The sequence below is a fragment of the Gigantopelta aegis genome, chromosome 5 (assembly GCF_016097555.1).
Source record: "Gigantopelta aegis isolate Gae_Host chromosome 5, Gae_host_genome, whole genome shotgun sequence".
NCBI classification, from domain to species: domain Eukaryota; kingdom Metazoa; phylum Mollusca; class Gastropoda; order Neomphalida; family Peltospiridae; genus Gigantopelta; species Gigantopelta aegis.
In genome coordinates this window covers 21,754,086-21,778,837 of record NC_054703.1, presented here as the reverse complement: position 1 = coordinate 21,778,837, position 24,752 = coordinate 21,754,086, and the positions used below count along the sequence as shown (strand labels likewise).

Sequence of the window (24,752 nt, the reverse complement as noted above, 5' to 3'; positions counted from 1 at the left end):
TGTTTCGTGTGAATTACGAATGCCTTAAAACATGTTTTATTTTATAAAATAAATAATTTGTAATGTAAAACTGAAGACTGATTTAGTTGGGGGGGGGGGGGGGGGGGGGGGGGGTGGTTATATAAATAAATAAATAATTTTTAATGTAAAATTGAAGACTGATAACCCACCCCGTACGTATTGGTATGGTTCGCTGTACTGCGGCCACTAAAATAGACTCGCCCGATATTTTTAGAATTTGTATGCTCCCAAATAACGTTATAAAAGGCGAAGAGTGATTGGTCAATATTTAAATTATTATTTACAGACGAAATGTTACCTGGTCATTGGGGACTACGCAGTGTTGTTAGTTTGAAATCACTGGCAGGATTCTGCAAGTAAGGTTTTGATTGGTGGACATGAGCTCCAACTGGCTGGTGTTAGATCCACATGTAACGTGGAGCTAATTTTAATTAGATTGGTTTTTAGTTTTTATTTCCCCGTGGAGACTACGGATATAAATAGCATCAATAAAGGGGCCCTAACAGGGTTAAATTAATATGAATGTGAACGCTCTCGAGGATAAATGTTAGACTACCGACGAGAGGTGAAGGCACAAAAGCGTACGAGATGGGGCAGGGTGGGTTGAGACTAGGGAGCAACTACCTACCCCCTCCCCCCATCCTCGTCCCCCTCCAATGCTGGAGCAAATCCTCGCATTCGGGGAAAAGCGATGGGGATGTTCGAGCAAACTAAGAGAGAGAGAGAGAGAGAGAGAGAGAGAGAGAGAGAGAGAGAGAGAGCGACACAGACAGAGAGAGAGAGAAAGAGACAGAGAGACACACAGAGAGAGAGACACACACAGACAGAGAGAGAGAGAGAAGGCGTAGTTAGCGGGAAAAAATATAGAAACTTAAAGCAAATTCTCTTCTTAACCGTTTAAGGAGTTTTAGACTATTAACTACTCAGTTGCCCCCCCCCCCCCCCAACAACAACAAAATCCTAGCTACGGCCCTGACTTAGGTGATTGAGAAAGGTTGGGGGGGGGGGGTCAGTAAGAGACAGACAAACATACAGACTTTTAAAATATTTACAGTATCAAGACAAAATGTAAGGTCAGTGAAACGGAGGCAACTGATTATATTGGAGTAACAAGGAGGCAGGGGTCGGGTGAATGAACCCCACCATCATACCCCCCCCCCCCCACACACACACACACACACGTTACACGTTTACTGTCGTCTCATATCATGATTAATAGACAGTGTTCTCCGAGAGTGACTGTATATATAAAGATAAAAATGTGCCTAGTGCCACAACTAGAGTCCCAGGGTCGGGATTTAGCTCAGTCGATTTAGCGCTCGCCTGGGGTGCTTGCGTCGCAGGATCGAACCACACACACACCGCGCGCCGCACAAGTTTCTGCACTGGCGTATGCTGAAGTATACAGTGGTCCTTGCTGAACAAGCTGGACGCTAATAACCAGACTAGACCACACTCGACCTCGGCGGTGTCGTGGTTAAGCCATCGTACATCAGGCCGGTAGGTACTGAGTTCGCTGCCAGGTACCGGCTCCCACCCAGAGCGAGGTTTAACGACTCAATGGGTAGGTGTAAGACCACTACACCTTCCTCTCTCTCACTAACCACTAACAACTAACAATTAAACCTCTGTCCTGGACAGACAGTCAAGATAGCTGAGGTGTGCCCAGAACAGCGTGCTTGAACTTTAATTGGATGGAAGTACACACAAAAATAAGTTGCACTGAATGAATTGAGCACCCCTGACGCACCCCCCCCCCCCCCCCCACCTCCTCCCCACACCGCGCGCACAAGTTCATGTACAGGCGTGTGCTGATGTATATCGTAACCTTGCTGAACGAATAATAATCAATGTGCTCTAGTGGTATCGTTACACAAAAACGAACTTTAACTCTCCTGGAGGCTGGGACCCCTATCACTTATTCTTGTACCCTCTACTCCAATTATTATTATTTAATTTTTTTTTTTTTTTTTGGGGGGGGGGGGGGGACGGGTGTAGCCCAGTAGTAAAGCGTTCGATTGATGCGCGGTCGGTTTAGGATCGATCCCCTTCGGTTTAGGATCGATCCTCGTCGGTGGCCTCATTGGGCTATTTCTCGTCCCAGCCAGTGCTCCACAACTGGTGTAACAAAGGCCGTGGTATGCAGTATCCTGTCTGTGGGATGGTGCATATAAAAGATCCCTTGCTGCTAATCGGAAAGAGCAGCCTATAAAGTGGCGACAGCGGGTTTCCTCTCTCAATATCTGTGTGGTCCTTAACCATATGTCTGACGCCATATAACCGTCAATAAAATGTGTTGAGGGCGTCGTTAAATAAACCATTTCCTTTCTTTCAAATATTGCTTCTTTGGGCGATCCCCTTCTTTAAAAGATGGACTACCCCTGTCCCCTTCCCCCCATCAACCCTCACCCTGCACAATTTCCTGCACCGGCGCCTGCTGGTTGCATAGTACCAAAGAAGAGAGTACCATGTCAAAGTTCGACGTGCACCATCAAATATTTACGGAGTAAAAGCAGCTGTGAGTGTGATTGGTAGCAATGTGTGACATTGATTATTTGTGCAAATACTATTATCCATTGACAATAAATAAATACACTTTTATTTGTTATACAGTTGTTATGTAGTATATACCAGAGGTTGAAACTAATGCGGGGTACCCCCAAAAATGGAACTGCAATTTTCAGCAAAAATGACGGTTGCTATTAAAAACATAAATTAAATCTCTTAAATGATACGTGACCCCCCATTTTCTTGCAGCTAGATTAGATGCGAGGTGCCACACTTTCTATTGCTGTACTTCCTGGGTGTGTTGAAATGCTGCTTATATCAGTTTTATTAGTAAACGTTAACATTATCGGCAATAGGAATTGATTTGGTCTAATGGAACCTATAGCATATATTCACTATATTATCATTATTTTATATTGTGTGCCATTTACTGTTATTTGACAATCATAATTGCTTAATTAGGTTACAGTCAGACATGGGAGTTCATAATGACCTTGACCTTGGCATTAATTTACTGTGCACTGCTGAGAATAGAGTTTGAAAAAAAGTCTGTGCTGACCAATTGGAGATTTTGGCCCATATTTTTTACTTAAAATATTTTAAAGCTTATTTATCCAAGGTGATGGACATGTCATATAACACTAATCTTATTTAGGATAATAAGTCTAGGCAAGATGAAATAAGCTATTAGTAGTAATTTATTTTTTGTTAAAAAATAATGTTAGCTGATATTAGGTTAAGCTTTTAGATCTCCATTAACAATGTGTATTTGAATGCAATTGGCTCTGGAATGACTATATTTAAATAACCTGATTTCTGCTGTAATTTTAACATACTTTTTAGGTTGGTGAATTATGTTTTAGGCATAAATGGGACTTTTTACAATTGTTTTTGTGAGTTTGGCAAAAACATTAAAATCTACAGAAGTGGGTTCTGTGTAGCCATTTTGCATTCTCTTCTTTATTTGTACACAAATATAAGCTTGGTAATGATAGCTTTAGGTCAGTTCATTAAATCTTGTCCATATATTCAGTGAGGTTTCTATAGTAAAGGGTATTTGAAGTATATACCAAGTACAAGAGCAATTTTGACACATTTGTTAATCTACCTAGGAGTGTGTTAGTATTATCTTCCACTATTACCACACTTGTAAAGCTATATTTTCCAATATTACTATGTAAATGATGTGTTACATTACAGATTGTAGTAATGCATACGATATAAATATTATATTCAGTTAAAACAGAAAATAATTAAAGAAAAATGACTTTCGCACTCTTTTGATGGATTGAATGTGCTTTTTTTTATGACAAATAAAAAATAAAAGATGTAAAAACCCTAATGATAACTCTAGATATGATACATGTCTGTAAGCACCAATCACTGGAGATTATTAATAAAATATCAACAGATATATTGGTAGCTGTCAGTGGATTTAATAATGCATATATAAAACCCAACTAGGCTGATGGGTTTGAAAATATTGCATTCAGTGACTTGACATCCCAGCATAGTCCATATCTTGGGTGTTTACCCCACCATGATGTGTACCACATTAATTTACTAATATTTGTGGATGCAGTGGTGTTCATTTCAGATACCACATGTAATATGCTTTTTTTCTAGTGAAGTTATTATCCTATGCCCATTAAAGTCTTTCAAAATACAGGGTCACTGCAATAAATGAGTTTTAAGGTAATTATTTATTGGAAATGAGAGACTCTGACTATGCATGCACACACTACCTATGCAACTAAGCATACACAACCAACCCATAGTATGTATCTTCAAGAGTAGTATTTTTATTTATTATTTGTTTTCAATATGATACATTGCATTTGTATACAACTTTGCATAACACTGATGCTTCCTGAGGTGTACATTAAATCAGGTTGCACTGTAGGAACAACACTTTCAAGTATGTTGTCACATCATATCAGAACACAGAAGATCCTGATAGTCATGAAAACACCCAATTGGACACACTTTGAAAAATATATTTTGTTGATATAGGTTGCATAGTACCAAAGAAGAGAGTACCATGTCAAAGTTCGACGTGCACCATCAAATATTTACGGAGTAAAAGCAGCTGTGGGTGTGATTGGTAGTAATATGTGACATTGATTATTTGTGCAAATACTATTATCCATTGACAATAAATAAATACACTTTTATTTGTTATACAGTTGTTATGTAGTATATACCAGAGGTTGAAACTAATGCGGGGTACCCCCAAAAATGGAACTGCAATTTTCAGCAAAAATGACGGTTGCTATTAAAAACATAAATTAAATCTCTTAAATGATACGTGACCCCCCATTTTCTTGCAGCTAGATTAGATGTGAGGTGCCACACTTTCTATTGCTGTACTTCCTGGGTGTGTTGAAACGCTGCTTATATCAGTTTTATTAGTAAACGTTAACATTATCGGCAATAGGAATTGATTTGGTCTAATGGAACCTATAGCATATTTCACTATATTATCATTATTTTTATATTGTGTGCCATTTACTGTTATTTGACAGTCATAATTGCTTAATTAGGTTACACTCAGGCATGGGAGTTCATAATGACCTTGACCTTGGCATTAATTTACTGTGCACTGCTGAGAATAGAGTTTGAAAAAAAGTCTGTGCTGACCAATCGGAGATTTTGGCCCATATATTTTTAACTTAAAATATTTTAAAGCTTATTTATCCAAGGTGATGGACATGTCATATAACACTAATCTTATTTAGGATAATAAGTCTAGGCAAGATGAAATAAGCTATTAGTAATAATTTATTTTTCGTTAAAAAATAATGTTAGCTGATATTAGGTTAAGCTTTTAGATCTCCATTAACAATGTGTATTTGAATGCAATTGGCTCTGGAATGACTATATTTAAATAACCTGATTTCTGCTGTAATTTAACATACTTTTTAGGTTGGTGAATTATGTTTTAGGCAAATATGGGAGTTTTTTACAATTGTTTTTGTGAGTTTGGCAAAAAACATTAAAATCTACAGAAGTGGGTTCTGTGTAGCCCATTTTGCATTCTCTTCTTTATTTGTACACAAATATAAGCTTGGTAATGATAGCTTTAGGTCAGTTCATTAAATCTGTCCATATATTCAGTGAGGTTTCTATAGTAAAGGGTATTTGAAGTATATACCAAGTACAAGAGCAATTTTGACACATTTGTTAATCTACCTAGGAGTGTGTTAGTATTATCTTCCACTATTACCACACTTGTAAAGCTATATTTTCCAATATTACTATGTAAATGATGTGTTACATTACAGATTGTAGTAATGCATACGATATAAATATTATATTCAGTTGTAAATTTAAAACAGAAAATAATTAAAGAAAAATGACTTTCGCACTCTTTTGATGGATTGAATGTGCTTTTTTTTATGACAAATAAAAAATAAAGATGTAAAACCCTAATGATAACTCTAGATATGATACATGTCTGTAAGCACCAATCACTGGAGATTATTAATAAAATATCAACAGATATATTGGTAGCTGTCGGTGGATTTAATAATGCATATATAAAAACCAACTAGGCTGATGGTTTGAAAATATTGCATTCAGTGACTTGACATCCCAGCATAGTCCATATCTTGGGTGTTTACCCCACCATGATGTGTACCACATTAATTTACTACTATTTGTGGATGCAGTGGTGTTCATTTCAGATACCACATGTAATATGCTTTTTTTCTAGTGAAGTTCTTATCCTATGCCCATTAAAGTCTTTCAAAATACAGGGTCACTGCAATAAATGAGTTTTAAGGTAATTATTTATTGGAAATGAGAGACTCTGACTATGCATGCACACACTACCTATGCAACTAAGCATACACAACCATCCCATAGTATGTATCTTCAAGAGTAGTATTTTTATTTATTATTTGTTTTAAATATGATACATTGCATTTGTATACAACTTTGCATAACACTGATGCTTCCTGAGTGTACATTAAATCAGGTTGTACTGTAGGAACAACACTTTCAAGTATGTTGTCACATCATATCAGAACACAGAAGATCCTGATAGTCATGAAAACACCCAATTGGACACTTTTTGAAAAATATATTTTGTTGATATAGGTTGCATAGTACCAAAGAAGAGAGTACCGTGTCAAAGTTCGACGTGCACCGTCAAATATTTACGGAGTAAAAGCAGCTGTGGGTGTGATTGGTAGTAATATGTGACATTGATTATTTGTGCAAATACTATTATCCATTGACAATAAATAAATACACTTTTATTTGTTATACAGTTGTTATGTAGTATATACCAGAGGTTGAAACTAATGCGGGGTACCCCCAAAAATGGAACTGCAATTTTCAGCAAAAATGACTGTTGCTATTAAAAACATAAATTAAATCTCTTAAATGATACCTGACCCCCCATTTTCTTGCAGCTAGATTAGATGTGAGGTGCCACACTTTCTATTGCTGTACTTCCTGGGTGTGTTGAAACGCTGCTTATATCAGTTTTATTAGTACACGTTAACATTATCGGCAATAGGAATTGATTTGGTCTAATGGAACCTACTGACGCATACTATAATACTCGCTGAACAAGCGCGACGCGACTAATCAGTCTATTAATAGTATTATTGAACTATCGCATCTGGACAGCAGCACCGGGAACGATTCATCTCGTAATGGATACCCCAGAACCGTCGGACCAGATGCATTGGCATTCTTCTGAGAAACAACCCCCAAACACAGAGACCCCCGCCAAGCGGGTCACGGGACGAGCCTCGACAGACATGGGGATCACGTGACAGCAATGTCTGGTTAAAGAGAATGTCAGTCCAGCACATTTTAAGATAAGGCCTGGGAATAAATATTTGTGTTTCCGGGATCACAGTGTTTCCGGGATCACAGTCCTACCCATAAAAACAAGTAGTTCGAGTGTTTTCAAGTCCTTTCCTGTTTGGGCAACACTCCACCATTTGGCGTGTCGTTACTTGCTGTAGCAGCTCAGTGGCGTAGGAAGGTGCCAAAAGGTGTGTGTGTGTGTGTGTGTGTGTGTGTGTGGAGAGGGTGGGACACTTTTATATTTACACTATTATAAAGCAAATATAAAACAAAATATCTGAAAAGTGTGTGTTGCACATGCCCCCCCCCCCCCCCCCCCCGTTTCCTACGCCCCCCCCCCCCGTTTCCTACGCCAGTGCAGCTTAATATAGTCCGGTTTAGGAAATAGTTCCTCATTAAAAACATACTACAAAATTCTGATATACTTTTTAAAATCTTTCTTTGATGATTACACGTAGCTTGACCTTTGTAATATTTAAATAACCCATTGGTTTGACGTAACTTGTTACACGTAGTACTAACTGATAACAACTGTGCAAGTGGTATGGTGTCACTGTATAGCAGCAACACGAGGCGCTGGTCAGAACATGTTTGTGGTCGACCTATGTTGATTTTTTACACTGTCAGTTGAGAGCACTCCCTAAAATTAGTAGTCACAAGACCCTCTCGATAGTGGTGCATTTTTCACAGAATATATTCTGACCCAGACATTGAACTGCATGGAGTATTTAATGGTGGTGTGTAACCTGTATGTGTTGGTTCTGGTGTTTAGATTGGTTCGAAAGAAAGAAAGAAGTGTTTTATTTAACGACGCATTCAACACATTTTATTTACGGTTATATGGCGTCAGACATATGGTTAAGAACCACACAGATTTTGAGAGGAAACCCGCTGTCGCCATTACATGGGCTACTCTTCCGATTAGCAGCAAGGGATCTTTTATTTGCGCTTCCCACAGGCAGAATAGCACAAACCATGGCCTTTGTTGAACCAGTTATGGATCACTGGTCGGTGCAAGTGGTTTACACCTACCCATTGAGCCTTGCGGAGTACTCACTCAGGGTTTGGAGTCGGTGTCTAGATTTAAAAATCCCATGCCTCGACTGGGATCCGAACCCAGTACCTACCAGCCTGTAAACCGATAGCCTGCCACGACGCCACCGAGGCCGGTAGGTTGGTTCGGGACCAATACACGAACAGGGCAGCGCTAGAGAACACTCGAGCTAAGAAAAAGGGCAGACTGTTTGTTTTTCGATGTAGTAATTTCCCCCTTTTTTTTTTATTAAGATGTAGTACATACATAACATTATAATAGGACGGACCCGTAGGGATGTAACACCCCCCCCCCTAAAAAAAACACATAAAAAAACCCACACCGAAAACCCCATCCCCCCCCCAAAAAAAAAAAAACACACAAAAAAAACCAACAACAACAAAAAAAAAAACCCCAACCAAACAACAACAAAAAAAGAAAAAAAAAAAAAGAGAAAAAAAACCCGACAACAAACAAAATAACAAACAAAACAAAACAAAACAAAACAACGACAAACGAACAACAAACCCCACAAAACAACCACCACCAAAAGAATCCCCCGACCTTCGCTATTTAATTAAACAAAAATAATTTCGGCATGTTTCCTAAAACACTTTTTTTTTTTTTTTTTTTTTTACTAAGTCTGTTTGCTTTGTAACATAATACAACACAAATAGTCTAGATTGTTAAAACATTACACGTGGACCTTGACGATTGTTACCTAAGATTGCTACAACTCAACTCGACGGTATCATTTAAAATCAGGAACAGGTATTAAGATTGTAACTGACGTTACTTGCAATTACAAACATTAAAATGGTTACTGACGTTACACATCACGCGTTGACCATTACGATTGTGACCTAAGCTTGAAACCGTCGATGGGTACATTGGGCTATTTCCTCTTTGTAGTCAATTAACCACGACTGCTATATCAAATGTCGTGGTATGTGCTATCCTGTCTACACTACCTTGTTACTATGTAGCGGGTTTCCTCTCTAAGACTATATATCAGAATTATCAAATGTTTTAGATCCAATAGCCAATTGTTAATAAGTCTATGTGCTCTAGTGGTGTCGTTAAACAAAACAAACTTTTTTTAATATGGTCACATTTGAAAGAGCGACCATAACCGTCCAAATGTCTCGTCATGAACATATATTCAAACATCACTCTCACTCTATTTATGTCTGTATCTGTCTGTCTGTCTGTCTGTCTGTCTGTCTCTCTCTCTCTCTCTCTCTCTCTCTCTCTCTCTCTCTCTCTCTCTCTCTCTCTCTCTCTACCTGTCCGTCTCACTCTCTCCCTCCCTTCGTATCTCTTCCTCCCCTGGCTCTCTCTCTCCTCTCTCTCTCTCTCCTCTCTCTCTCCTCTCTCTCTCTCTCTCTCTCTCTCATCTCTCTCTCCTCTATCTCATCTCCTCCTCTCTCTCTCCCCTCCACACCCCTCTCTCCCTCCTTCCTCTCTCTAACATTCATTCCTATCTCTATATATCTCTTCTATCCTACCCATCCTCTCCCCCTCCCTCCCTCCCTCTCTCTCTATCCCCCCTCTCCTCTCTATCTCCCTCCCCCTCTCTCCTCTCCCTCCTCCTCTCTCCTCTCTCTCTCTCTCTCTCTCTCTCTCTCTCTCTCTCTCTCTCTGTGTGTGTGTGTGTGTGTGTGTGTGTGTGTGTGTGTGTGTGTGTGTGTGTTTCTGTACCCGGATGGGCGCACGAAACTAAGAGCAAAAATAATGTAAAACTTCTAATAATACTAGTAAATATATATCTCTCACCTATGTTCCGGAATAAACTGGATGAACGCGCTAACCACCATCCGCATTCCGGTGGTGATTCCTGGAAGCCACAGCAGAGTACATAGCCTCTTCTGGTAGGTCCCAAACTCTCCAAGATGTCGCAGAACCGCGTCGAAATTCATTGAGCTTCTATTTATCTAAAAATCTATATAATATTAAAAACTGTTTTTAAAGCACCTTTTCTAGTGTGAACGAATGACACGTTGCTTCTACGACATAACTAAATAAAGCAAACTACGCAACGTGGACGAAATCTCCGCACAGCCTGTTAGAGTTTTTGGACTGCCTGGAGTCCGTAAGTTAACCCACAATGCGCTATATTGGTCACGGAACTATATTTATACTACTGTCCGAGCAGAAGTAAATATCCCGGTTTCGGTACTGCTATAAAAAGCGCAGTTCTTGTAACATAATATAGCTACCATCACTCACGGACCCCCCTTCTCGCTATTTCTCTTCCCCTGTCAAACATGCGCCATGGCGTAATACGGCATGACCATGAGAGGCCTTACTAGGGTTGTTTTATTATTATTATTATTATTTCATTTCTGTGATTCAAGGCGCGTGTGCAGGACTTTTAGCGGGGAGGGGGAGGGGGGTGGAAGGGAGGGGCGTCTCTAAACTGTGGCGACCGAAGTTTATAGGGGTGGGATAGAGTCATGCCATGTTTCCCCGGGAAATATAGGCCTATTTGAAAAAAAAGAAAACAAGAAGAAGGAAATGTTTTATTTAACGATGCACTCAACACATTTTATTTACGGCTATATGGCGCCAGACATATGGTTAAGGACCATGCAGATATTGAGAGAGGAAACCCGCTGTCGCCACTTCATGTGCTACTCTTTTCGATTAGCAGCAAGGGATCTTTTATATGCACCATCCCACAGACAGGGTAGTACATACCACGGCCGTTGATATACCAGTCGTGGTGCACTGGCTGGAACGAGAAATAGCCCAATGGGGCCCATCGGCGGGGATCGATCTCAGACCGATCGCGCATCGAGCAAGCTCTTTACCACTGGGCTACCTCCCGCCCCCAACACAAAAATTCCCCAGAAGAAACTTTGCTTGAGCAAGGGTTGGGGGGGGGGGTTCAAACCCAGACATCCACCCCCTGCACACGCGACTGGATTCCCCCTTTGTATTTTCTGATTATTATTTATCAATGCTTATTAAGATGCTTTGTTTTAGTGACGAATACAAGTCTGTTCACATTCCCGTTAGCAGGGACGTTCTGCAGGTGTATAAATTTACAACCACTAGCGTGGTCAGGATTTTATATGGCGGGTGGAGGGGCAACCATATGGGTGGGGTGGGGTGGGGGTGGGTGAAGCACACTGTTAGTTTTGTGGGGCGACAGGGAAATATATAACGTGGTGGGTAAAAAGACGTGTGATTGAGGGGGAGGGGCAGAGCCCCGGTAGCCCCTTTTGTGTACGCCAGTGTCCATTAAAATACGAAGTGTAATATTATTATTATTTTTTTATATATATATATAGGAGGGACCGCCTGCACTGTGTCTCGATTCGTTTGTACTGTCACCCCTCTTATTTTAGACTAGATACGGCCTTGCTATTGATTTCCCCGGCGTTATTTGTGTTAATCGATTTGTAATGTTCTTTGTCCCAGAGACGGATCTGGAGTGGTCCAGTTTTTGTGACATTCGTTTATTTTGAGCTGACAAATTCAAGTCTTTATTGCTGTACGTTTTTATAACCTATCAGTACGATACAATGTACAACAGAATAATAAATATATACAGGATAATACTGAAATTATTATTATTATTTTTTTTTTTATTTTTTTTATTAAGTTATATTATTTAAAGGGACATTCCTGAGTTTGCTGCAGTGTAAGATGTTTCCGAATATCAGTGTCTATATATTCAATGTGTTTCTGGTCGTCTTAATATTTGTAAAGAGCCCTATCTGGATTTTGTCTTCAAATAATTTATATTTTATTATAAAATATTTTAGGAAATAAAATGAAATTTAACCTAGTACAAATATTAGAACGATCAGAAACACGTTTAATATACAGCCAGTAATATTTTATGCAGAAAAATATATTTGATATGTAATTACAATCGTGAAAAAGTATTAGTCGATAACATCTTAAACATTGCATCAAACTCAGGAATATCCCTTTAATGCTCAGTCGGTTAAGTGCTCGCACGAGGTACTTGCGTCGTAAGATCGAACCACCTTGGTGGATCCATTCAACTGATTGTTGTTGGGGGTTTTCCCGTTCCAACCAGTGCACCACAATTGGTCAAAGGCCATGGTATGTGCTTTCCTGTTTGTGGAAAAGTGCATAATATAGATCCTGTGCTGCTAATAGACAAATGTAGCGGGTTTCCTCTGATGACTACATGTCAGAATTACCAAATGTGTGACATCAAATAGCCGATGATTAATTAATCAATGTGCTCTAGTGGTTACGTTAAACAAACCAAACTTTAACTTTAATGCATACAAGTAATTATTAATTATACTGTTGGTTTAAACTACATACAAACGAATAGCACTATCAGGGCCATAGCTAGGATTTTTTGGTTTGGGGGGGGGGGGGAGGGGGGCAACTGAGTAGTTAATAGTCTAAAACTCCTTAAAGGGACATTCCTGAGTTTGCTGCATTGTAATATGTTTCCGACTAATAAAATATTTCTACGATTAAACTTACATATTAAATATATTTTCTTGTTTAGAATATCAGTGTCTGTATATTCAATGTGTTTCTAGTCGTCTTAATATTTGTAAGAAGCCCAAACTGGATTTCGTCTTCAAATAATTTCGTACGTACGAAAAAATATATTTTAGGAAATAAAACGAAATTTAACCCAGTACAAATATTAGAACGATCAGAAACATGTTTAATATACAGCCACTAATATTTTATGCAGGAAAATATATTTGATTTTTAATTACAATCGTTAAAAAGTCTCTGTTAGTTAGCAGCAAACTCAGGAATGTCCCTTTAGACAGTTAAGAAGAGAATTTTCTTTAAGTTTCTATAATGCTTTCCGGATTTTTTCGGGGGGGGGGGGGGCAAATGCCCCCCTTGCCCTCTTGCTAGCTACGGCCCTGACTATACATTGAATAAATAAAAGTAATCTTAACGGTCGATGACAGTCACTTTTCAGACCCTTGTTTTGGCTCCGTACACAATAAATAAAACATATCTTCCGCAATTTTTTGAAATGATATATTTCATAAAAAGGTACTTAAAAAAAAAAATTATTTCATGTTTTAAAAATTTAAATTAATATGTTGTCCAGAATTATGAAAAAAATAAATAAATAAATACCGACCTGTAAAGAGCGTTGTTTGCTTGTTGTTAGGGGCCATTCAAATATTACGTAACGCTCGAGGGGTGGGTGGGTGGGTGTAGGTCCAAACGTTATGTAGCCTTACATGGGGTGAGTGGGGGTGTATTCAACAGCGCTACGTAACGCTCTTTATTTCTTATTGTAAACTAATGGCGAGTGTGTTCTGTATTGTGATTGGTTAATTACATTATTTTTCCGGGATCAAATGAAAATAACACCCGAAAAGCTAATGACGTCATTAGAAAGTGACGTCATTAGCAATTGGAACAGGCGAAGTTGATGATTCAAGGGTCTACAGTTAGATTGTAGTCAGGAATTTTGTTTCAAGAAATACCAAATATACAGTTAGTTCCGTAGAAAAACGACTGAGTTTACAATGGACATAACCATATTGAGTTTTTGATTTGCGGGTGTTATTGTCTATTTGATGCCCGCAAATGTTTAATTTTTCACCTCAGGCTAACGCCTTCGGTCAAAAATGATATTTGCGGGATCAAATAGACGATAACACCCGCAATTCTAAAAACTCCATATGGTTATCTCCTAAGTAAAACCTTTTTTTTTTTTTTTTTCATAAACTTTCTGTCACTGCGACAATGTTTAACAATGTAGCTGTACAGACAAATGAATATAAATCGAGTTCAAATGTGTATTGATCTGCGCTTTCACCAATCGTTAAATTTATATTACATCTGTCGCATGACTTTTTTTGTGAATGGAAAGGGTGTCTCCAAGCGTTAGTAATATTTTGAGGGGTATATGGTCTATCGTTATGGAGCGTTACAGGGGGGAGGGAGGGTGTCTAATTTTTTTAAAAAAAGCAGAAAAAAAAGCGTTAAGTAATATTGGAACGGCCCCTTATAGAATTTGGACTGGGGTCAAGGTTAATAGACCAGTGTTTATTTTAATGTGGTGAAGCATAGCTAAATTTTAAATTTGAACGACGTCAATATTCCAATGACATCATTTTGCACCTCCTTACAAGAACCATACACTGAGTATATCGAGATTGACTTATTAATGACGTCGGATACCTGCTTTATCCTATGAAGGTAAGAATGAGAAATTCTCATTCGGCCAGAACAGAACTGGGGGGGGGGGGGTCCATCCGAACCCCCCCACCCAACCCCCCCACCCAACCCCCCCCCCCCCCCCCCCCCCCCCCCCCCCCCCCCCCCCCCCCCCCCCCCCCCCCCCCCCCCCCCCAACCCCACTGAAGGAAATGGTCCGCTTTCAGAACTAAAACATACAGGTTTATACATATGGAGTTTCTGGTGGTGCAAAAACAAAATAGAAAAAGGTCCACTTGGTTCATATTCGACCCCCCCCCCCCTCCCCCACAGGTCCAGATCACGCTACGTCCCTGAAAGCAAATATCCGACGTAATTATCTAGTTATTATCGTTAATCCCGCAGACCATACAAATGAAGGGGAAAAGCTATTTCTGTTATTTCAGCCACATTGTATGATGACCTAGAGGTCAAAGGATAAGAATAAGAATATAAGAATAAGAATAAGGATATGACTTTGCTTTATCCGTCATACTATTCTGTTAATAGAAACGGTGGTTGCAGGATAAATGAAGATTACTTGAGTCTTCTATTTATTCAACGTAGTGCTATTCGTTTCCAATACATGTATCTCTTAGTATAATTAATAACTACTTGTATGCATTAAAATTAAACTTTGGTTTTGGTTAACGACACCACTAGAGCACATTGATTAATTAAAGTCCGAACCAAATTGTTAACAACTACGATAAATTACTCTCCTACCTTTAATTACAATTACATTCCCCCAAATTTTGTCCAGACACAAGTTGTGACCCCCCCCCCCCCCCACCTCAAAAAAAAAAAAAAAAACCCCACAAAAAACAAAACAAAAAAACCCAACCGATTACAGTGACACAGATTCCACACATAAGACTGTAACGATGTCACAAGTATCAACTTCGCTGAGATCGCATAGGCCAAAATACATGCAGTTATCTGCCGTCTGCCATTTTGCTTTTTTTTATTTTTATGGAATACTCTTCAAGAGGGGTGAAAGCCCCCAAAGATGTGACATAATTAATCTAAAATCAATGTTCTCTAGTGGTATCTTTAAAAAAGAAGAAAAAAAAGAAGAAGATAATAATATGACGTCATCACGTTTGCTTTTACATATATATTATTATAACATGTTATGGCGTTGTTAGATTAAGTCATATCCTTTCACCCCTCTTAGAGAATATTCCATAAAAAGTCAAAATGGCAGCCGACACAAAATTACATGCTTTTTGCCATATGCGATCTCAGCGAAGTCGATATAGGTGGCATAGTTATCATCTAGTATGTGGAATCTGTAATGTTTTTTTGTTTTTTTCAAGATTTCTGTCTGGACTAAATCTGGGTAAAATCTAACAAACAAAAAAATAAAATAAAGGTAGGAGAGCAATTTATCGTAGTTGTTAACATTTTGGTTCGGACTTTAATCATCATCTATTGGATGTCACACATTTGGTAATTCTGACTCGTAGTCATTTATTGTTGTTTTTCCAACAACCTGGGCAAACACCTGTTGATGACAGTTTGGTAATGGATAGTCAGGGCCGTACCCTCCGGGGGGGGGGGGGGCAGGGGCAGCTGCCCCCCCCCCCGAGAATCTTGTCCTTTTTTTTTTTTTTTATATATCTCCAGTAATAGCATAGATATGTTTAATCTTTATAGTATGTTAAAAATTATTTATAAAATTTAGTGCCCCCCCCCCCCATGGATTTTGGTCAGGGTACGGCCCTGATAGTTAATACCTTATTAGCGGTGAGGGGTTGTCAGAGTTGGCATATTTATGACGTATTATATTGATTGAAACGATGTAGCGCTTAACAGCCCGCGTAGCCCTGTGGTATTTAAAGCGCTCGCCTAATGCGCGGTCGGTCTAGGATCGATCCCTGTCCGTGGGTACATTGGGCTATTTCTCGTTCCAGACAGTGCACCACGACTGGTATATCAAAGTCCGTGGTATGTGCTATCCTATCTATGCGATGGTGCATTATAAGACTCCATCATCGGCAAGCCTCGTCCCAGGTCGAAATCTTCACCACCTCGGGTGTACTTTTTCTATCCCACATGACCACATATGATGGAGTCTTTTTCTCTCATTCATTCCGTAAATAAACCATTATATTACACGAACAGACAAAGATGGCTGAACAATTAACCTTTTTATTTGACCATTTTATCATAAATAAACTGCACTATCGTATTTACCGTGTTTGTTTCATGTGTTAAATAAGATTTAAATAAGATTTAACACTACAAATTAACAAGATAGCTTTTAAAATGAAGGTTTTCATAGCAAAATATTAATTTAAAACTGTGGCTAATGACCTCACGTCACCGCCTCACATTAATATGACGTCATATATTACCACCGACGTCATGTTAAATGTAAGCACGTGATATCCCATGTAAGATAGAAATTTCTTACATGGGTTTCTTTCATGGGATAGCTCTGTTCCATATACCTGAGAATGAGAGAAAGTAATTTCTTACATGGCTTTCTTTCATGGGATAGCTCTGTTCCATATACCTGAGGATGAGAGAAATAGAAGATCTCTTGTTGCTAATCAAAGAGTAGCCCATGAAGTGGCGACAGCGGGTTTCCTTCCTCAACATCTGTATGTCTGACGCCATATAACCGTAAATAAAATGTGTTGAGTGCATCGTTAAATACAACATTTTTCTTCCTTCAATTACCAAATATTAGATACACAGAAGTCGATGATTAAAGGTACCGTCCTGAGTTAGCAGCCATTGTAAGATATTTGTGACGACAGAGCCTTGTTGGCCACTATTATTTCATACTAAATACATTTTAGAATACCTGTATATCGAATATGTTTGCGGTCGCATACTAATATTTGTAGCACTCAGTTTTTACTTTAATTTTTTCGTACGTATTAAATTATTGGGAGGCAAAAATCTGGTTTGGGCTACTATAAAGCATTAGGATAACAACAAACATCTTGTAAATACAGACACCGACATTTTAAACAAGAAAATGTATTAAATGTGTATGTTACGTCATCCAAAAAGGCTATATTGGTCGGAAATATTTTACAATGGTTGTAAACTCAGGACTGTCCCTTTAATAAATCAATGTGCTCTAGTCGTATCATTAAACAAAACAAACTTTAACTTTAAACTAAGCCACATTTTACTATTGTTCTCTGTGGTAATTGAGATGGTGGTGTAGACCAGGCGCGGATTTAGTGGGGGGCCCAAGGGTCCAGCGCCCCCCCCCTATTTTTGGGGTCAAGTTATTATTATTTTTTAACTATAGCATACACTAGAGTGGAATTACACAAAAATGCACTTATTTCCCAAGAGTCTTTAAATTATATTTTGTTCATGAAAATCGTCTTAAAGGGACATTCCTGAGTTTGCTGCAATTTTTAAGATGGTATCGACCAACAGAGACTTTTTAATGATTGTAATTACATAACAAATGTATGTTTCTGCATAAAATGTTACTGACTGTATATTAAACATGTTTCTGACTGCTTTAATATATTACTGAAACAACTGTTTCGATATTTCTTCCCATTTACCGGCAGCCGCAGTCAACGGAAAACCAGCCTAATATGTGAAGGAGAGATTACCACTTTAACTTTAAAAAAAAGAAGAGACCAGAGTTTATGAAATTTTGAAGATAACAAAAACAGTATGTGGGAAGCGCAAATAAAAGATCCCTTGCTGCCTGTCGTAAAAGAGTAGCCTATGTGGCGACAGCGGGTTTCCTCTAAAAAAATCTGTGTGGTCCTTAACCATATGTCTGACGCCATATAACCGTAAATAAAATGTGTTGAGTGCGTCGTTAAATAAATCACTTCTTTCTTTCTTTCATATGCGAGGAAATCGCGTTTCAGGCCACTTAATATTTCAAAATTTCGCGGGGGAGCATGCCCCCGGATCCCCCTAGGAATCTCGGGCGCTTCGCGCCCTCGGGCCACCCCTATTTAAAAATCCTGGATCCGCGCCTGTAAACCCTTTAATACCAGATGTGAACAACAGATGTGAGGAAGTCCAGGAATGGAATTACGTGGCACGATTCGGCTTGATCGATTTCCAAATCTCTTCTTTACATTCATTCTATCACAGATTTGGGCTAATCCAGAGTTCTGCGATTCTTACTAGTAAATTGCGGGGCCTTGTTTGGGTTAATTTGTTTTTACATACATGTTACAGCCCAGTGCCCCGTCCCGTGAAGCAGTTTTAGCACTAAGATCACCTTAAGCGCAGTTATGGTGATCTTAGCGCTAAGATCGCGTCGTGGAACGAGTTAATTAATTAATACCGGCCTCGGTGACGCAGTGATTAAGCCATCGGATATACGCACGCAAATAAGTTGAAATGAACTTAATTAATAATGCATTCATTCATTCATTTAAACTTATTTTTATTTCCAATTGAGGATCAAGCACGCTATCCTGGGTACACACCTCAGCTACCGTGGGACAGTGGGTTAGATGTTAGTGGTTAGTGAGAGAGAAGAGGGTGTAGTGGTCTTACACTTAATCACTGAACCGTTAAAACTCGCACTGGATGGGAGCCGGTACCGGGCTGCGAACCCGGTACCGGGCTGCGAACCCAGTACCTACCAGTCTTAAAGTTAAAGTTTGTTTTATTTAACGACACCACAAGAGCACATTGATTTATTAATCATCGACTATTGGATGTCGAATATTAATTTTTTTTTTTTACGTATAGTCTTAGAGAGAAAACCCGCTACATTTTTCCATTAGTAGTAAGGCATCTTTTATATGCACCATCCCACAGACATGATAGCACATACCACGACTTTTGGTATACCAGTCGTGGTGAACTGTTTAGAGCGAGAAATATCGCAATGGGCCCACTGACGCGGATCGATTCTAAACCAACCGCGCAGCAGCCGAGCACATTACCACTAGGCTACTCCCCGCCCACTGCCAGCCTTATATCCGATGGTTTAACCACAACATCACAAAGGCCGCATCCGGAGTGGAACGGGGCCCAGGTTTCTGTAATACACCTATTTCACATTTCAACTGCACAGGCAGGCAGACAGACAGACAGACAGACACACAGATATTTTCATTCAAGTCTCACCATGTGTACACCGGTTTAAAAACATTAAAATACAAACATACCAGAATATGAGTACACAAGCCACTCCATACGGAACTACGAGAGACTGACATTAAAATAATACTTTAAATAAAATCTATATATTAAATAATTGTATGTATATATATATATATATATATATATATATATATATATATATATATATATATATATATATATATATATATATATATATATATACACACACACACACACACCAAATAATTATTACATAATATAACAATTTTTAAATTAAGAGAATAAAAAAGGCACTTGATATCGAGCTGAAGTATAACATCATTTTTTAACCATATTAAAATATAAATAATACAAATTTAAGAATACAACAGTACCCGACGTCGGGCCAAAATTAAAAATAGGGTTTTGGCAGTATTAAAAACTAAATCTTTGTGGGACATTAAAAAAGAAAACTTGTGCATATCTGATAAGAGTTCACACTGTCTTTTGTTGCTGGACTTTGTCCTGGATAACTTACAATTGAGTTTGTATGTGCAATATTGTTAATCCATAATGCCTACATATAGGACAATCCTGTAGATCTTCAAAGGCAGCTGAAAGACGGAACGTGATCACCGTAACATATAATTAAATACACGTACATCCAAAATCAGTGTGAATATGCTTGCATATTGGTCGTATATGATACATATGACATTATTATGAATTAAAATTGTATCTACAGATACAAATTACGTTGGAAACTTTGCTTCGATAAAAACACTTTAAAATAGAGATTTGTTTTTTCAAGAAAAATCGACAAATTCAAATAAATATTATTTCGTTTGGAAAGGGTAAAGTTAGGGGGTGGGGGGTGTTTAACGACATCAAAGATAGAGCATATTGATTTAATAATCATCCGACCCCATACAACCGTAACATATCCTATCCTTCCTTCTATCTGCTGTTGGATGTCTTAAAAAAAAAAAAAAAAAACTTCGCTATAACCCCAACCCCGCTGAAATCCCTGCACACGCGCCTTGAAAACCGCTAAAAAGATTTTTAGCAAGGGGTCGTTTATATGTACCATCCCACGGACAGGATATCACATACCATGGTCTTTTATATACCCGCCGATGGGGATCAATCCTAGACTGACCGCGCATTTCCAAAAAACACCTTTTTAGGTCTAAGTCTTGAAAAATGTTACGTAAATCCAACACAGTACCCTCTTCCTCTACCCATAGAGCGTTACGTAATTAGTAACACCCCCTTACATGTAGCGCGTATGCCAACAGCTGGCCACCCACCGACCCCTGGAAAGGCGTTGTACCATACCTCTATGGATATAAATATGTTTTGGAGATATGAGACGACCCCTCAATCAAGACAGTTAAATTTGTTCAAAAATAGCGAAATCTCACGTGATCTCTTGTGGAGAATTCTATACTTGTGATAAGCCAATGAAAACCGAGATCGGTAGGAGCCCGTCAAAAGTGTCCCACTTTCAAAATACTGGCTTTGTTTTTGACCTGGATAAGCCAGCGTAGTGAAACCATTGCGGAGTGCGGCGTCATATATGCACCAAACGTTATTGGATTTTCTGTTCTATATGATTAAATAATAAAAATATTCCGGATAATGCCGCTTTAATGTATGCTCTGTTGTACTTAGTATTTGTAATTTCTATCATAGACCGACAGCAAAGAAAAAAGAAAGAAAGAAATGTTTTATTTAACGACGCACTCAACACATTTTATTTATGGTTATATGGCGTCAGACATATGGGTAAGGACCACACAGATTTTGAGAGGAAACCCGCTGTCGCCACAACATGGGCTACTCTTTCCGATTAGCAGGAAGGGATCTTTTATTTGCGCTTCCCACAGGCAGGATAGCACAAACCATGGCCTTTGTTGAACCAGTTATGGATCACTGGTCGGTGCAAGTGGTTTACACCTACCCATTGAGCCTTGCGGAGCACTCACTCAGGGTTTGGAGTCGGTATCTGGATTAAAAATCCCATGCCTCGATTGGGATCCGAACCCAGTACCCACCAGCCTGTAGACCGATGGTCTAGCCACGACGCCACCGAGGCCAATGTAAAAGATCTTTATTGCCACATGGAAAATTATATACAGTGGAATCTGTCTAAACCGGATCATATTGGGGGCCTAATATTTATCCGATTTAGACAGGAGGGTTGTGTAGAGGATCGCATCTTAGCATTTAAATAATTCGGGACATTGAAACTTGGCTGGTTTTGACAGGATTCCGTTTTGTTCAGGGTCCAGTTTAGACAGGTTTCACTGTGTACACATATATATATATATATATGTCTGTGGGAAAGTGCATATAAAAGATTCCTTGCTACTACGAGTCAGAATTACGAAATGTTTCACATCCAATAGGCGATGATTAATAAATTAATGTGCTCTAGTGGTGTCATTAATCAACACAAACTTTTTTTTTAATTTTTAAGTTTCGCACAAAAGCACTGGTGTGGCAGGAAAATATATAACGTGGTGGAGAAAAATAGTTTTTATTGGGGGTGTCATCGCCTCATTACCCCCCACACACACACACACACACACACACACACACCCATCTGGCATCACAAGTGTAAAAAGCTAACTAACATTTGTGTAAGTATATGGGGTGCCATAGAAACTATAGTCGTATAGATTTTTGTAAAATGGAAATAAGTTAACTTCGTGCATTTTAGACGATGAATTGTATATAAAACATGTCGGAGTTTGGGTTTGTTTTCATGTAAATGTAAAGAAAACAGGGATTGAATAGGAATTAAACGTAACATTTGCAACAAAAAAACACATTAGGATCTAAATAACTGAACAGGACTTATAGTACATGCTCCTGTACAAACTGCCGTGGTGTCTGCTTTCCAGCTGGCTGTGGAATGGTGCATATAAAAGATCTCTTTCTACTAATGAAAACATGTTGCTGGTTTCCTCTCTAAGACTATATGTCGAATTTACCAAATATTGGACATCCAGTAGCTGATGACTAATTAATCAATGTGCTCTAGTGGTTTCGTTAAACACAACAAACTTCTTCTTTGTACAAAGTGGCGAACGCAAAAGCCTGATTAAAAAGCTGTACTATTAAATAGAATAATAAATTTAACTCGGCAGCGTTGTATCCTCTCGTGCGATTTGTTTCTCTATTGAAATATTTCATGGTATTTTAGTACGAACTGCAGCACACACTGCGACAGACTCCGGAACGCACAGAGCGTGAAAACCAATTATATGGTTTGATTAAATATGTGTATTAAATAAACTACTGATATTGTCAGTTGCATTGTCGCTATGGAAATGTTCAGAACACTGCTAAAAAGACAAATGAAAGCAAATTGATTATGTCGAAAGATTAATAAAAAAATACGAAACAAAACCCAACTATTTTGTTTAAAGTTGAATAGCATAGAATATATATATATTTGACAAAGGCCATTGGAAATGTGCACATAATCATTACAAGTCTTTTCTACTGATGGTCTAATTTTCATACCTAATTTACTTTTAAAATAGTGCATAACACAAAACCTACTGTCAAAGCTTTTATTTAACGACAACACTAGAGCACTTAAAAAAAAAATCATCATCTGCTATTGGATGTCAAACATTTTGTAATCCTGACATACAGTCTTAGACAAGAAACCCGTTACGTTTTTCCATTGATGACAAGGGATCTTTTATATGAGTCACGCCACAGACAAGATAGCATATACCATAACCTTTCATATACCAATCGTGGTGCACTGGCTGGAACGGGTATAGATCCAAGACCGACAGCGCACCAGGTGAGCTCTCTACCACTGGACTACGTCTTGCCCCTCTATGGTGAAATGCATCTCTTGATTTCTTCAAGTCCCAACAATCCTCCACCCCCACCACAACATTTCGATATTTTGACACTTAATTTTCAAGTATTTCCACCATGAACTTGTCAAGACAAGACAATAATTTATTTACATTCACCGGCTTCGGTGGCGTAGTGGTTTGTGCTATCCTGCCTGTGGGAAGCGCAAATAAAAGATGCCTTGCTGCTGATGGGAAGAGTGGCCCATGTAGTGGCGACAGCGGGTTTCCTCTCAAAATCTGTGTTGTCCTTGACCATATGTCTGACGCCATGTAACCGTAAGTGGCATGTGTTGAGTGCGTTGTTAAATAAATAGAGGCTATTTCATGGGGTTTTTCGAATACGATTTTTATGTCAACGAGTGATGTGTGAAAACCATATTTTCACGAATTGCTTCGCAATGAGTGAAAATATGGTTTTCACACATCACTAGTTGACATAAAAATCGTATTCGGAAAAACACCATGAAATGGTCTATTTATTATATACATATTTCCTAATTTTTGACAATATCTTTCGCTTTTTGGTAATATCTTTCACTTATCCTATCGAAAACATGTAACGTCATGATATATATCTTCCTATGGAACTTTGCCAGAAAATTTACTTTACCATAGACTTTTAAAAAGAAATTTGATTAACATTTATCTTTATTAACATTTATTTAATAATACTGCGGTGCAAACATACCTGACAAAGCGATCCTCTAAAAAGTCCCACAAAAACAAAACGAGTCGAACGCCGTTAAATTCTGACACTTGAACTCGATGACACTACATTGTGTCATCATTATTTAGCTTCGTATTCAATTTGTTATATATATTTTATCGTAATTGCACTTCGTATCCCGTTTTTATAGGTACAGTTGTTTAAATTACATTTTTTATTTTTCAAATACGATCAGATGCATCAAATTTAAATACGAAGAATACAAAGGGAGATAATTTAATCGTGCACTTTTACAAAAAAGTAAATACGACTTCTATATTTTCACTGTAGCTAAAATACAGTGAAAATATTACTTTTTACCGGATATGACTTTTATGGTTTCCGTAGATCTATATATTTCATTGCTATGTATATAATAAAACTTTTGTTTTTTTTTTTTTTACATTCGGGCCGTTGCACAACGGCATGGGAGGAATATATACATATACAATGTATAACATTCAGGTTACACGATGGTTGGTAATAAACGTATACAGGGCCGTACCCTGACCAAAATCCATGGGGGGGGGGGGGGGGGCAC

General features: G+C 38.5%; 1 protein-coding gene across 2 annotated transcripts in view; it reads right to left on the bottom strand.

The window, feature by feature from the left end:
* LOC121373665 (organic cation transporter protein-like) overlaps positions 1-13,552 on the bottom strand; it is a 65,634-nt gene extending 52,082 nt beyond the window's left edge. The window contains exons 1-2 of one of the 2 annotated variants that reach the window (XM_041500385.1): positions 13,494-13,552; positions 10,163-10,328 (exon numbers count right to left, since the gene is read on the bottom strand). In XM_041500385.1, the coding sequence (XP_041356319.1) occupies positions 10,163-10,305 (143 nt within the window). In that variant the 5' untranslated portion in view covers positions 10,306-10,328; positions 13,494-13,552. Of the gene's footprint in view, positions 1-10,162; positions 10,619-13,493 lie in introns of those variants that run through there. The other variant, XM_041500384.1, reaches the window with a different exon arrangement.
* Between the last annotated feature and the right edge of the window lie 11,200 nt (positions 13,553-24,752).